This window comes from Heliangelus exortis, chromosome 2 (assembly GCF_036169615.1).
Source record: "Heliangelus exortis chromosome 2, bHelExo1.hap1, whole genome shotgun sequence".
NCBI classification, from domain to species: Eukaryota; Metazoa; Chordata; class Aves; order Apodiformes; family Trochilidae; genus Heliangelus; species Heliangelus exortis.
In genome coordinates, this window is record NC_092423.1 from 58,085,719 (window position 1) to 58,102,644 (window position 16,926).

Genomic DNA, 16,926 nt, shown 5'->3' on the forward strand with positions numbered 1-16,926 from the left:
AAATCAAAAGAAATTCCGAATATGTACTTTCAACATTTCTTAAATACTTTACAATTTAGACCAGTAGACTACCACCAATCTATTCTTTGTGCAATATGTATCTACCTTGAAATTATTCTCGTACAGGTAGTGAAGAATACTTCCTAGAGTTTAGGGAAGAAAAAAAAAAAAAAAAAAAGAAAAAGAAAAAGAAAAAAAGAAAAGGAATGAATCACCACAAAAAAGTGTGCCTGGCACAGAATTAGTAAGCTTGGTTTTTATGAAGCTGTACTGTACAGTTCTCTTACAGTGTATGTCCTGGGACTGTCCCATTTTCCCTGTAGCAACCTAAAAAACAATCTACAGAAAAGTAGTAATTAGCAATACACAAAATCCATTCTTTTTGAGAAAGCAGCTGGAATGCATGGAGCTCTGCCTGGGGATGGACAAGGAGCCAATTGAGAGCTTCTGGGTTAGGATTAAAGAGAGAGCAGGCAAAGGCCACAGAATGGTGGTTTGCTACAGATGGCCTGAACAAAAACAAGCAGATGATGAGCACCATCACATTTGCAGGCCTTGGTCTTCCTGGGGGACTTCACTACTCTGATATCTACTGGAGAGACAACAGAAAAGGACATCAGCAATCCTGAGGCCTCCTGCAGTGCTTTAAAAACAATTTGGTCCTCCCAAAAGTAAATAGAGAAGCTGACTAGGATAGGAGCTCTGCTGGACCACATACTCAGCAGGCAAGGACAGGTTCACTGGGGATGTGAAGGTCAAACACAGGCTCAGGCTGCACTGATGGTGGGGCTGAGGATCCTGAGGGCAGGAAGGAGGGTGGCAAGCAAGCTCATAACTTCAGAAACACAGATATGGTGTTTTCAAGAACTGCTCTTAAGAGTCCTTGGAGGGAAGAGGCCTGGTCAAGCTGGTTACTAGTGAAGGATCAACTCCTCCAAGCTCAAGCACTTTCCATACCAATGAATAGGGCAACTGGCAAAATGCTAGAAGGTCTGACTAGATGAACAAAGAATTCCTGTCCAAAGTCAGACACGAAAACTGCACAAACGGTAGAATTAAGGACTTGTAATCTGGGAGGAAGGTAAAAACTTTGTCCAAGCATCAAGGGACAAAGCTGGGAAACCTATTAGTCCAAATGAATTGAGTATGGCTAGGTATGTCAGAAACAAGAAGTCTGTAAGTACATGGGTAACTAAACAAAGACTAGAAAAAATGTGCATTCATTGCTGAATGAGAAGAGGGACACAGAACATGGAAAACTATCTCAGTTTTTACCAGCAAGAATGGCCTTCAAGAATTCCAGTCTCAGAGAGCAGGGGGAAAGGCTGGAGCAAGGAAGATGAGCATAAGGTCAGGGAACACTTCAGCAAACTGGATACATATGCAAGTCCATGGGCCCTAGGGAAATGCACCCATGAACGCTGAGGGAGCTGGCAGATGTCACTGCAAGTCCACTTTTGATCATCTTGAATTGATCATGGTGGCTGGGAGAGGTGACTGAATGGAGGAGAGCAAATATCACACTTCATGAAGGGTAAGAAAGAGGACACAGAGAAGTACAGGCCAGTCAGTCTCACCGTAATCCCCAAGAAGTCAATAGGGCCTGGTAAGTGAGAGGAAGGCAGTCAATAGTGTCCACTTGGACTTTAGTAAGGCCTTTGATACTTTCCCCCTCAAAATCCTTATATACAAGTTGATGTCAAAGTTGGATGAGCAGATAGTGAGGTGGATTGAAAACTGGCTGAACAGCCAGACCGAGAAGCTGGTCAACAGTGGTACAAAGTCTAGTTGGAGGCCAATAAAAAGCTATGTACCCCAGGGGGCTATATTAGGTGCAGTCCTATTTAAAATCTTCCTTAGTGGTCTGGATGATGGGGCAGATTACACACTCAGCAAGCAAGTTTCCAGATGACACAAAACTGGAAGGAGTGTCTAATAGGTGGGCATGCTGCCATCCAGTGAAACTTGACAGGATAGAGAAATGAGCTGACAGAAACCTCAAGTTGTTTGGCAAGGAGAAGTGCAAAGTCCTCTGCTGGGTGCAAAATAAAGCCACACACCAGTATATGCTGGGGGATATCCAGCTGGAAAGGAGCTTGGAAGAGGAGCTCCTTGAAAAGGAGCTGGGGAACCTGGTGAACACCAGGTTGAATACAAGCCAGTAATGTGCCCTTGTGCAAGAGAAAGCTACAAACTGTGTCCAATTCTGGGCTCCTCAGTATTGAGACATGGACATACTGACTCAAGTCCAGCTAAGGGCCATGAGGATCATCAAGGGAGTGAAGCATCTCTCCAGTGAAGAAAGGCTGAGAGAAGTAGGAGTGAGAACACAGAGCAGGATCACTAACTTCTATAAATACCTGAATGGAAGTTGCAAAGACAGAGCCAGGTTCTCTTCAGTGCTGCCCGGTCACAGGATACAAGGCAACAGACAGAAACTAAAACACTGGAGGTGCTGTCTGAACATCAGGAAATGTGTTTTTTGTGAGGATGACAGAGTACTGGCAAAGGGTTGTCCAAGGAGGTTATGGCATCACCATCCCTGGAAATGATTAAAAGCTTTCTGGACATGTTCCTAGGCAACCAGCTCTAGGTGTCCTGGTTTGAGCAGGGTGTGGTTCTGCTGACACAGAACAGCACTCCCAGCAGTATTCAGTCCAAAATCTCAATAAACACAGAATTTTAAAACAAAAGTAATATTACAAACACCTGGACTAAGTATGCAAAAACACCATTACTTCATTTGCATTTTCTCAACTTACTGTATATTTAATACACAAACGTATTAACAATTTCCTTTTCTCACAGATTTTCTATGTTGTACCCTGCTGTATACAGAGATGTATTAAAGCAGTTAACCTTTTTGTATGCAAGGAATGGGAGATGGATAGGGAAGGACTGTACTGTAGAATTATATTTCTACTGAAAAGGTACACCATGGACTTCACACTGTAATTTATGTAATAAATGGGTACCAACACAGTCAAGAAAAGATCTAATAATGAAGAAAAAAAACCAAAAAACAAATATCAAAAACCAAATAAACAACAACAAACCCAAACAAAAAAACAAAACAAAGAAAAAACTTTGACACAAACCCACTATTGATTAACCAGTCATTAATCAGACATTTCCTCTTTGGTTGCCAGGTGATGCCCTGAATTCTGCACCTGCTTTACATGGGATATTAGTAAGGGTTGTCAAAAGTATGTTGGGATTAGATTAGAAAATAACACATAAATAGGAATAATAATTTAAAAAAATACACACCATTTCCCCCCAGATGCAAATCAACCAAGTGAAGTGAGGACTGGAACCTTACACATGCTAGACCTTGTGAAGAAAAATCTTCACCTTTTTCAAATAACGCAAAAGCACAACCACACTGCAGAACACACAGAAAAGTTTCAAACTAATATGATGCGTAATTTGTAAGTTGTAAGTTTCCCAGAAATTATCAAATTTGGAATGGAAAATGTTTTCAAGATTATTACCACCAGTACCCACTAAGAAAAAAAAATTGTTTAAAACAAACATGAAAAACTTGATCTTCACAATATTGTTGCAAAAAGCTGCTTCTGATGCGTAGTTTAATATGGCAATGTTTTCCATTCCCATTCCCATCAATGGTCATGAAGCAAAAAATACCATACAAAAAACCTCTTCAGGAAATACAGCAGTTACTACAGGTTAATATGTATATTATGCTAAATTATGTGGATTTTTTTCATACTAATTTTAACACTAGGAAATAAAACCACCGCTTAGGAAAAAATTAAGACATTACATTATTCTAAGACTCCCAGTAACTCAGGCCACTGTTTAAAGAGATTTACATTCAATGCTTATAAAATCTTTCTTGATTAAATTTGCAAATTACATTAGCACAGTATTACTATAGAGATTTCCATTGCATTGTGTTTTGCTTTTAGACATCCAAACGATTAATAATGTATTTGTAATACCATTCAGTGAAATCAGAATCTGTTGTTGTACTGGAGTATACAGGAAAATACTGCGCATAACAGACACCTTTTACTTCTGTACACAGTTAACAAATGTCTGATTCAGAAAATAATATACTTTATATCCAAAGATAATAGAGTAAACATGGTTAAAGTCTCTCTCAAAGGAACATGCTACAGAATCATGGGAGAGAGAATGAGCTGAAACATACATTTGCAGACATGCAAATTTAAATATACTCTTGCAAATGTGCTAATATTTGCAGAGCACATCGATGTTCTAACCATAACTTTTTTTGCCACTATAGTATAAACAAATATTTTTTCACAATCAGTATGTAGGTTTACACTTTTAAATATAGAGCTTCACCAAGCAGTGAAGATAATTAACATAAGTACCATGATGTTTAGTGATCATGACTTCAAAACACAGTCTCTGTGCTGGCAAGCAATTTATTCTGTTTCAAAAGCAATTTTGCTATTATGTTAGAAAATTGTACTTCAGCATTTAAAAACAGTAAGATAATGAATAATGGATTTTTCATAACTAGGATGAGGACAAAAATCTTATTTTCTTAATTGACCAATCAATTAAGCATAAGCCTAAAAACTTTCATTTAAACAGGGAAGCAATGAAAGCAATATGAATAATGAAGAAAGAGTGAAGACACAAAAACATTCAGCTTCTTGAGTTTTACAAAATCAGGTATAAAACAACTATTTTGACAATAATATGACTTCCTAAGAAAAAAGAAATATTAAACAACTTTCAAAAAATCTGTCTAAAAGTAGGAACATAATTTAACAGATTTAAGTGAAAGGAAGCCAGGTACACTAAATACTTCAAAATAAAATTTTTATATAAACATCTGCTTCAAATATGATCTTCTAGTCACCCATTCCTACATCATTCCATTTCAGTGGCTGTTTGCAAGAGCAGATGAGGCTGCAGTGTTCTATTGGTGCCATAACTGGTAATAGAAGCCTTTTAAATTCATTTAAGTGTAATCTAGCTACCTAATCATTACTTCCACATTTTCTGTCAGCTTCCCACATTTCTAAAAGAGTAGTGTTCAAGGGTGTAGCAGGAAGGTAGCCTTCAAGGGTTGCCTTCAGGGGCAGGCAATCATGACTGCATATTTTTCTGACTTTACTCACTTGACAAGGAGAAACAATACCTATGATGGATTTTCCTGTCTGCTTGCTTAAAAGACCCTGATAGCATAGAAGCACTGTGCATGATACTGCATAACTACTGTTTCCTTGCTTCCTACCACCTATGGTATGTACTATAATTCACAAGAAAGATAAACAAAGCTGATGACTTAAAATAGTATTTCTCAAACGTAATGAGGAAGGGAAAAGGAATGTGTGACCACGAGGCTACACAGGAACTGGATATAAGTGATGGCTGTGAGATAGAGAGTAGCATGGAACACTGTAGCCTAGACAAAGGGCAAACTTTAACTTTTTTAGTAGCCTGATTGACAGAATCCCTTGGGAATCAGTTCTGAAAGACACAGGAGTCCAGGAATGCTGGACACTCCTCAAGAAGGAAATCTTGAAGAGGCAGGAGAACAGGCCATCCCCACGTGCTGTAAGGCAAGTGAGAGGCATAGAAGACCAGCCTAGCTGAACAGGGAGCTCTGGTTGGCACCCAGGGACAAAAAGAGAATTTGTGGTATTTGGAGGGAGGGGCAGGCCCCTCACAATGACTACAAAAATGTTGTGAGGCTATGTGGGGTGAGAATCAGAAGACTCAAAGCCCAGACAGAAATTATTCTGGAATCTATGGTAAAGGACAGCATGAAAAGTTTCTATAACTATATTAACCTAAGAAAAACAGGGAGAGCCACCATCCCCTGTTGAATGCAGGAGGAAATATAGTAATGAAAGATGAGGAAAAAGCTGAGATGTTGAATGAATTCTTTGCCTCAGTTTTTAGCAGTCGGCCCGATTATACAGAAGGAATCCAATTCCCTAAGATAAGAGGCAGAGACCAGGAGCAGAATGACATCCCAACAATCTAGGAGGAGATGGTCAGTGACCTGCTACAACATATAGATATACACAAATCTATGGAGCATGACGGCATGCACCCAAGAGTGCTGAAAGAGCTGGTGGGGGTGCTCACCAAGCCACCTGCCATCATTTACCAGCAGTCCTGGCTGACTGGAGAGGCACCTGTGGACTGGTAATCAGCCAACGTAACCCTCATATGTAGCAAGGGTTGGAAGAGTGATCCAGAAAATTACAGGCCTGTTAGTTTTACTTCAGCACCAGGGAAGCTGATGGAGCAGATCCTCCTGAGTACCATTATGGGGTACAGCAGAAAAACCAGGTGATCAGGCCCAGTCAGCATGGGTTCATGAAGGGCAGGTCCTGTTTGACAAACCTGATCTCCTATGACAGGGTAACATGTCATTGGAAAAGGGAAGGGCTGTGGATGTTGTCTACCTTGATTTCAGCACAGCCTTTGACACAGTTTAAGTTACTGGACATTGAGTTACCACCACTTGCCACTATGGCCATGTCCCACCCCACCAAGCACTGGCAGTTTGGTTCAGAATCCCCTCTGTTTCTGCTCACGGGCAGAGGAAAAGACTGAGGGAGTAAGCAGCAGAATCTCTCAGCCACTTTCTACTCTACCTCCAATAATTCCTTCAAGGGTTGACCTAGGTGAACACATTCCCAAACTGAGGATAAAGGAAATTGCCAGATTGTAGAGATGCAGTAGAATAATGATGAAAGGGACAGACATATTTATATTAAAAAGGACAAATTATTTCTTAAAAGACAAACCACCAAAGCAGTAACTGTTGTAGGCTGTATCATGTACCTCTTATCGCTCATGTAACTGTTCAGACCCTGACCTGTAATGCACAACAACAAACACCAGGAAATTCTGCAGTACAGAAGGTAAATTTTTATCAAGAAATATATGTTCATTCATAACCATGCTTAATTATACAACATTTTTTCATTTAACTCCTCTTATTCAAACATCCAGTGTCACCATAAACCACATTGCTTTGCTAAAAGCTATTTCAGAAAAATTTACAAATACTCCTTTATTTATAATATTATTAATTTTTGAAGACTGCATATTACTTCCCCCTCTAATTTTGAACACCTTTCTGCTTTACACAACAGCAAATTCAATTAAAGTACAGAGCAATCATATTCTTCCTAGATTCCAACAGAAGTGGAAAAAGAAAAGAATCTGCCACAGGTAAGTGAAAAAATTCAAAGAATTAAAAATTTTCTTTAACCTCTTCCTCCAAACACAGAAAAGATACTTCAGATGTTTTAAGTGATTAGAGCTTACCACTATTTGTCCCTACTTAGCTTTAGCTGTGCCTCTAATGCAAGCGCACCCCTCATAAGTATTACTTGGGAAGTCACTGAATTCAAGCCCTGACATAAAATATACATACATACAAAATAATCCTATTAAAAATTTGTACATTTGTATGCATTAACAGGGACAGGCATGTCAGAGATCTCTACATGGAAGATGACACTAACCACACTACTCCAACAGTTAAAAGAACAAAACACACACAAAAAACCTACACACACATTTGGACGGCTCTTAAGGAAGCTGAAGATTTGTAGAGCTGGACATTTATTTCCAGTTTCAATAGGCAACTTTGCTTTTGTGTCCTTGCATAACAAGAACTTTAAAAACTTATTACACACTCCCATGACAGTGCGTGTTTATCCATTAGACAACAAAATAGACAGAAGGAAAAAGTACTCCAGCAAGTTTATTCCTGAGTGTGTCGCTGAGATGAGTAATACTTACTGCAATAAGACCAAAGAAATCAATTTGCCTCCAGCTTTTACAAATGATGCAGAGAGATATTCTGGAAAAACACAGGTAAGCATTTTAGTTCAACTACTACAGTGAGGTGAAAAAAAATGCTGGCATCTTCTGCCACGCAGCACTAAGGGAAAAAGACCTTACATCTGTTGGAGATAAAGGTCTAGAAGCAGAATACATAGCCATTACCAAGAAAGTTCTCTTTCATCAATACTTTATAAAAAAATGTCTTAAGTCACAGATATTAAAACCACAGATACCACTAGATATAAATAAAATTTTTTTAATGCGTTTTTCATTCTTCCTCTTCTAGCTCACACTTTCTTACAGGAGCTGTATACAGATGAAGCCCTTATTGAAAAAAAGGACACCCTTCCTTATTCACCTTTGCTTACGTTACAAAAGTACTACCCATATCCTAACATAAGATCTTTTTCAACCAATGACAAGATGAGCGAGTCCCTGTATTTAACACACAAGTGCCATAAATACCTGAACACACAGCAAGGACCTGAGGTTACACCATCTACATTCACCAGAACCCTATTTTTAATTAGTAGGGTATGTCACCGATCACAACTACAGAACTATTTTGTCACTGTCAACTGGGTTGTTGACACTGTAGCCCAAAAAAATTGTATCCTCTCCCTGTTATTAGAAATCCAAGTGCCTGCCCAAGCAACACAGATCACTATATTTAGATATTACAGATACAAACCAGAAAGGTATGCAAATATAGGGCAAAAATAAGAGCTTAAACATGAACAGCCTTAGAAATACATTTACAAAGTCTATTGTACTGCACACACAGTCACATGCTCATTGCAAAAGACAGCATCATCTTCAGTGGAAACTTGAAGTTCTCATTTTTTTGCCTAGTGATTAAAATGCTTCAGATCAGGATAGCTAAGAATAACCATGCTAAAGACTGTGACCACTTACAAACCTATCTGGGTGTGAAAATGTATTACTAGTGCAGAAAAAAATATGTAAGGACAACTTTTTCCAAATACACAGTTCAAGAGTAATGTCAAGCAAAAAGTAATGTCAAGTCAAGAGTGCTACAATTAATTATTAAAATCACTTAAAGTTTCTATGTCATCAAAATTTATGTCTGCAGACACAGTATTACAAGCCACTTCTTAGGTATGACACCAATGAAAGTGTCATTTTATGTACAAATATTTTACAGGTTTTTTTGTGAGCAGCTCCGTATACATATACCAGAGTTATCTGCATCGTTAAGCCAAAGGCTGCTTCTGAAGAGAAAAAGCCACGGAAACTAAAATAACAATCCATATAAGCTCTTAAAGCATTAACACACGCTTTTTTCCTTCAAGAAGGAAATCTTGAAGAGGCAGGAGAACAGGCCATCCCCATGTGCTGTAAGGCAAGTCAGAGGCATAGAAGACCATGGCCTTTTCAAGGCCATTTTTCAAAAGTCATAAATCAAACTACTTTGAAGTCTGTCCAAGCAAAAATCCCAGAATCTATACTTACCTTAAATCAGGTGCCAGTCCCAACAAGTAGTAGTAACCTATGAATAACGCAACAAAGCAACATGCAATCCAGGATTGTGAGCATGTGAACACCAGGAACAGAACATACTCCAAGAAAAAAGCTTTCAAAAAAATGTACTGATAACTTCTTTTTCTAAAAAAAAAGTGGCACTTCACCACTTGTGAAAGCCTTGAAAACATAGACCCAAACACTGTTCTGTAAATACAACACAAAAATCGCATGTTCGACATAGCCTGCAAGCAACCACATTGGAAGGATCTGAATTAACAGACAGCATCTCAGATTCACCCTGAAAATTATTCAGTGACATAATTCCAAACAACAGTGGTGAAGCTCCGTCCACAAGTACAATTCACAAGAGGTCAATAAAGGACAGTATGTCCTTCAAGATGCCATCGCTGATTTACATTTTTTTTTCACAAAAAGAAGTTTTGCTTTGCAAGAGAGACAAACACTTTGACTTTCAGGTGAAGTTCTGAGGTAAAAAACAGGGGGGCAACAGTTCTGTAAAAAGAACAAAAAGACATACATGATTGACCTAGTTTGCAAGAACAGCACACCAGTATAGACAACTCTCTTAACTACAGTTCTACACAGATATCGCATCTGATTTTTCCCTCTTTATGCTAAAACAAAAGATAAAGGTGTATTTCTATATATCAACACAATGTTTAGCTGTGTATTCTAATGCATTCTCATTTCCAATACATTTCATCATCTACATATTAGTAAACATGTAACATAAAACATTTCCGAGGAGTAACACTTTTGGTATTTAGAGTCTCTGTCACTTCTGGCAAGTATCAGCTGAACCTGTAACATTTGTAATTTTGGGTATCACTGCAACAACCATTTTATTGCTTCTGGTCAAACAACAGATGTTTGAAGAAGTTACTGTTACTTTCCAGCAGCAGTTTTAAAATATCAATATTCAAAAGCAAATTGAGTTCCACCTTCGGAACACTTTATCACAGAAGCTATATTAAAATTCAAAGTAATTCCAATAATGCAAATCCTTCAGATTTAACCATCATTTTCAAACTCCTTTTCAGGATGAAACACGTAGAGAAATTCCATTAACAGATGGACGGGGGAGAAGAGCAGACTAAAATGAAACCTGTAAAACTTAGCACAAATATTCTAGGAACTTTCATATTAAACATGAAGTACCACCCAGAGAAAGAGAGTCGTAGGAACTAGCAACATTTTAGAAAAACTGCAGGAAATGCCAAGTATCACTGCATGAAAACTATTCAACAGGTAAGCTCTACTGATATTACCAATGTTTGGATTTGGGTTTTTTTTTTAAACTACTATGTACATTTTGCAAGGCTTTCCACACCTATAATTCAGCAAAATATGTTATGAACTTTCTGTAAACAGTTTTACAATAGATGTTAGGTCCTGTACGTTCTGATTGTTATACTTTCTTGACAAGTAACATTGAGTTATCTGGGCAGGTTCTTGTTCTTAATTACACTTAAACAAAAACAAGAAACCAACCTTGGCATATAATTTGTCACTAGAACACGGAGAATAACATCCAAACTATGAAAATCACACTGTAGTTCAGAATTAGAACAAACGCTTCTAACAGAAAACTAAAAATAGGCACCGGGTATCAAAAAGCTTATTTCAGGTAATGTCAGAAATTAAAGACATCACAGAATTACTGTACATGCATCTAGTATTAACTGCTGACACTTGTATGCCTCTTTTTTGGTGAGTCACTGTTAAATCTGGCCAAATACCTTAAGAAATCATACTAATAATGAATACAAGATTGCTGGGGACAGCTCTCATTTAAATGAAAAGCATTAGAACAGTAACACTACATTGATACTCATGCATTATAAAAATTTGACATTTGTATTAGGGAAACTTGTGACTCCTTAGCAGACTTTAAGTTCTGAAGTCTTCCATTCCATTTTGCCTGGAATACATTGGGTTTTCTTCTTTTATATATACTCCATATGAAATAAGCTATAATATGCCAGTTGTTAAGTAACAAACATTCTGTGTTTACCTGGACAAAGGACATATTATCCTATTTTTTCCTTCTCATGTAATTTATTTATTTTTGTTATGCTATAAAGCAATGAGAATTCAAAGATAAAAGAACAGCTGGTTGCCTTAAAACATAGTTGTTTTATCAATAGAGAAAACTGCAAAGAAAAGCAACAGCAGTTTATCCTTTCCACAACTTGCCCTACTGCAGCCATTCAATATACTTAGTATAGTGATTTGTAAGCACAATACTGTGATCCATACTATGAGTAATAATGTAAGAGGATTCTTTTCAGTGAGTGAATGAGTGTTTTTCATAACATTACCTTTGTGAATACCTGGAATACAAATTAATTTATGCAATACTGGACACAGCTAGTAAAACCTGCTTTTTGGTACAAGGGTCCCAACACCTCACACCTTAGCCCTATTATGCCAAATACAGGCATATACTGAAGCAGCAAGTGCAACATCTGAACAAACCAGTACTCTGTTACGATTAAATGAGGACTGGCTAGAGCTTAACTCTGTACCAGATTCATAATTCCACCAAATACAAGTCTCACATATGAGAACAAGTGTGTGAAGTTTCACTGAACATTTAAGGTGATTCTGGATGTTCTTAGGTCCTCTTTTCCCTTAATAATGAAAACAAAAGCAGCATCTATTTTTCCTGTGGGTAACAGATCCTTTATGCTGAAGGACAAAGCTCTGAAACAAGTGCTGAATCAATCATCTCTTTTTGTTCCAGCTTTCTACAACTATTCAAGCTGAATAAATCAAACAATACCTATGTTTTTTTTTAATAATTTGAAAATGAATAACTTATTGGTTCAAGAGAGATTTCCTAGTTTCAAAAAGTAACACAGACAGTTCTCTGTTCATCTGAAGTAGGGGAAGAAGGCAGGTGATATAAAACCTGAGTATCTAATGCAAAAGTAGAAAGTTGCCTTTAAACATGAGACATAAAAGCAGAACAGAATGCATGCGTTTACTGAACTAGAGGTAACATATATAACACATATTTATAATTTAGTCTTTTCTTAAACAGGTCTTAATATAAGCAAATAAGTAAAATCTTGTCATGTTAATATATGAAGTACATCCTTGATTCTTAAATGGCTACAATTTTACACAGAAGTGTACAATCTCAAGTGTGTATCATCAAAGTATGTTTTCTTTAGGTGTGTGGGAAAAACATGTTCAAGCTTTAAAATAAGTGCTATCAACCTGTCAAAATAATCTCAAAAGCACAACACTCATTAAGAAAAAACAGTGAATGGGGAGGTGTTTGTCCTGACTGCAAAGCAAACTACAACACTGGCAAAGACTCCTAGAGACTGCTTAGCTCAAGCAAAAGGAGTCATTCTACAAATTAGATTTGAGGCCACTAAAGGTTAGCAATTGATGAGTTGTATTAGCTTAGGTCACACAGTAGCAGGGCAATCAATTTGAGTTAAAAACACTACCACACTGAAGTTAAGGATCTGTGTATAAGACTTGCAAAGACTGTAACTTCTTCACTGAAGAAATAAATCAAATGAGCAAGTCAAAGACTCTTGAGGGCCCAGAAACCACAGTACTAGATTAAACCTGGAGTACCAACTCTATTATATTTTGGTTGGTGTGTGTTTCTAGACATCTTCAGAAGCGTGTATTATACCCCTTTAAGCAAAATCTGCATGTATACAGGCTTGAGATACCTTCCTACATATCAGAGACCTCAGTGACTTCAACACTCTTATCAACATCTGCAACATCAGGACCTTTGCTGCAATTTCCACATGAATTCAAGGATTCTTCAAAGTCTGTGCTGAAGATAAAGATTAGAAAAGCAGGATAAACCACTTGTAAAGACATGGAAGCTGTATTTCAACTACAGGATTAGAGTCATCAGAGATAGTTCAACTATCTGAACAGTTGCATTTCCTCTCTGAATTTACACAAGACACTTATGGCAGAATCTACAGAAGCATTTTCATGCTTTTGTTACAGGTCCATAGGGCATACTCCAACGTACAGAGAGCACAACAGGTGCTCTCACAAATCCAGAGTGTCTTGAAGGAGAATGGCCAACATACTCAACTCACCTTAGGAAAATTACCAAGCATTAGAGTGAAGAGGTGGGTACATGTACTCTAACCATCAGAGCTCAAAAGAGCAATTTACTTAATTAAATGATCAAAATAAGTATGTCTGTCAAATTTTAAAACAAATCTACTATTTGTTGAACAGAAGTCATGAAAACCATAGATCACTAGTGCAGAGGGTCAGTAAATTAAATATCTATCCCTTGCACTTGAGAAACACATAGATTATGAAAAAAACTTAACTCTGAAAGATGTAATCTAAAGTAGAAAGACTAATTCACAATTTTGAAGGGTGACGTTGATCAAACAAGATAGAGGGGAAGAATCAGACTCTCATAAAATTCGTAGTTCCCTGCTAGATCTTACGTAAAGCCAAATCTGCTTATAAAACCAGGTTTAATCGGTTTGTATGAACAACTATAATTACTGCCTGCAAACACAACTTCAATAAACCCAGGTATCTACCTGATTTATGAACTCAATGCATCATATCTATAGCACTTTTCAAATCACATAAACACTCCTGGGTAACCTAAACAGAACCACCTGATACTTTTTGCGTTCTGAACAAAGTTTTTGTCAACATTATCCTCTTCTTTCCCTCTTTCTCCCAAAGCACACATACTGAGAAGCTTTTAAGAGTCCCAGCAAGAGCCTACCCCGTTTTTATTCTTTGAGGGCCAGGGCTGATGACGATAACACTCCCCTATCTCAAAATAAGAGGACAAACCTACTCCAAATTGTTAGATGTTCAAGTATGGGTAAGATGGGGAAAACAATTACTATGGCAGGCTGCCCTACAAGCTTGTGAATGCTCATGAAAAATATTATGTAGTTAAGAATCATGACTAATTTAAGCCCGAACTTATTTTGCTAAGCTCTAAACTATCTTTTCCATTAATTATTCCACACAGACTAAGAAGTAAATTCATTTTACTCACGAGTAAATGGATTTACCATTGTGTTGAATTGGAAAAACAGAACTAACTATTCTGTTTCTAGAAAATCCCTTCACATCCTATTCTACAGCTACTCCTTCCAGTCCTTGTGTATGGAACCAAGGTTCTACAACAACCAAGAGAAAACAAACCCTAAAAGTACTAATTGTAAACATATCCTCCAATGTTAGAGTGCCGTCCAATGGGCATTCCAAAATTATCGAGCAGTTTTTCCACTACAACAGTATACGGATACTGTAAGTGAAACTATTACTGAAAAAACGGAAACTATTGCATTCCTATAGATGCTACACAGAATAATGGGAAGCAACAAAACATTCAGCCTTTGCCTGAAAACTTAATTTGATGGCAGACTTTAAAGGGCCTTCTCCAAACTGCTTAACCTCCGCTAAAGGACATTTCAAGAAATTTCGGGTTATTTTAGTTCTTACACTCCAGCGCGCTTTCCGCAATGACCGCCTCACAGCCCATTTACTACCGACGCTCCATCAGGCCACCCAAGGCGGGCATCCCGCTGCTGAGCACCAACTCACAGCAAGGCACCCGAGTCGCGGGGACTTGCGGGCGGTTCCCCCGCAGGATCCAAGGCCGCACCGGCGGGCGCTGGTCCGGCAGGGCCGGGAGCGCGCTGCGCATCCTCCCGCGGGGCCCTGCGGCACCACCCGCCGCCACCACCACCGCCGCCCGGCCCGGGGCCCGAGCGGGGCGGACAGAACGGCGAAAGCCGGGAAGAGCCAAGCGCTGCCAACACCCACCCTCCTCATCCTACAGGGGGGCCGCCAGCCCTTCTCGCCCTTCCCTGAAAGCCCTGGCGGCCGGCTGGGCTGAGAGAGGGGCGCCCACCGCCCCGCCCGCCAGGGATGGGGGCGGGAGAGGGAAGCGAGGCGGGGGCGGGAGAGGGAAGGGAAGAGAAGCCGCCGCACCGCCCCTGCCCGTACCTGTTGTGCCTCTGCGCCGTGGCGGCGCTGGTGTAATAGGCCGCTCTCCGCTGGGTGCTGCGGGGCACTGGGTGCAGCGGGATGTGGTCCGCCATCTTGGGGGGCACCCGCCCCCCCCCCACGTCCCCCCCGCCGCCGTCTGCCCACCCGTTCGTTTCGCGTCGCTTCGCTTCCGCTCCTCCACCCGCCCCGCCCCGCCCGGCACCGCTTCACTTCGCTTCGCCTCGCCCCCACCGCCCGCGAGGTGCGGCCACGCCCTCTGACGTCACAGGCACCTCCCGCTGACGTCAGCGGGAGGGAGGAAGGAAGGGACAGCGGGGCGGGGCCCGGTGGTAAACATGGAGGCGGGGACGGGCGGGGGCTGGGATGGGCGGGAGCCGGGCCGGGCAGGGGCCGGGCCCGAGCCTGAGGGGGGCGGCTATCTTGAATAGAAATAATAATAATAATAATAATAATAATAATAATAATAATAATAATAATAATAATAAAATAAAGGATTTGTCAGGAAAACCCTTAATTCAAAGAAATTTCCACCAAAAGAAGAGAGCAAAATATTTCCAAAGTGGAGAACACAAGTGTCCAGTTCTGGGCCCCTCAGTTCAGGAAGGAGGTTGAGGTCCTGGAGCAGGTCCAAAGGAGGGCAACTGGGCTGGTGAAGGGACTCGAGCACAGATCCTATGAGGAGAGGCTGAGGGAGCTGGGGCTGTTCAGCCTGGAGAAGAGGAGGCTCAGAGGAGACCTCATCACTCCCTACAACTCCCTGAAAGGAGGGGGTAGCCAGGGGGGGGTTGGTCTCTTTTCCCAGGCAACTCTCAGCAAGACAAGAGGGCACGGTCTCAAGTTGTGCCGGGAGAGGTTTAGAAACCTCTTGGATATTAGAAAGAATTTCTTTACTGAGAGGGTGATCAAGCATTGGAATGGGCTGCCCTGGGAAGTGGTGGATTCTCCATCCCTGGAGATATTTAAAAAGAGTCTGGATGTGGCACTCAGTGCCATGGTCTGGTAACTGCAGTGGTAGTGGATCAAGGATTGGACTTGATGATCTCTGAGGTCCCTTCCAACCCAGCCAATTCTATGATTCTATGATTAAATTAAAGTTATGTGGCAGAAGCTTTTCCTGATAAGTTTTGCTTCTCTTCAATAATGTAACCAGCGGGGGTCACCTTTCCAAGAGAGAATTTCAGATCTCGTAGCCATATGAGGAAAGGCTGAGGGACTGGGTCTCTTTAGCTTGGAGAAGAGGAGGCTGAGGGGTGACCTCATCAATGTTTATGGGAAAAGCGAGTGTCAGGGCTCTTCTCAGTGATGTCTAATGACAGGACAAGGGATAACACTTGGAGCAGAGAAGCTTCTGCGTAAACATAAGGAAAAGCTTTTTCACTGTGAAGGTGACAGAGCACTGGCACAGGCTGCCCAGTGTGGTTGTGGAGTCTCCTTCTCTGGAGACATTCAAAACCCACCCGGACGCATTCCTGTGTGACCTACTCTGGGTGATCCTGCTCTGGCAGGGAGGATGGACTTGATTTTTTGAGGTCCTTTCCAGCCCCTAACATTCTGCGATTCTGTGAGTATGGTTGGAAGCCACATTTTGTTGTGCATCACTCATTTTAAAAAATGCCT

General features: G+C 40.2%; 1 protein-coding gene across 1 annotated transcript in view; it reads right to left on the reverse strand.

Moving 5' to 3' along the window:
- ATP9B (ATPase phospholipid transporting 9B (putative)) overlaps positions 1-15,584 on the reverse strand; it is a 159,960-nt gene extending 144,376 nt beyond the window's left edge. The window contains exon 1 of the mRNA XM_071736298.1: positions 15,307-15,584. Within this exon, the coding sequence (XP_071592399.1) occupies positions 15,307-15,401 (95 nt within the window). The 5' untranslated portion in view covers positions 15,402-15,584. The remainder of the gene's footprint in view (positions 1-15,306) is intronic.
- Positions 15,585-16,926: the final 1,342 nt, after the last annotated feature.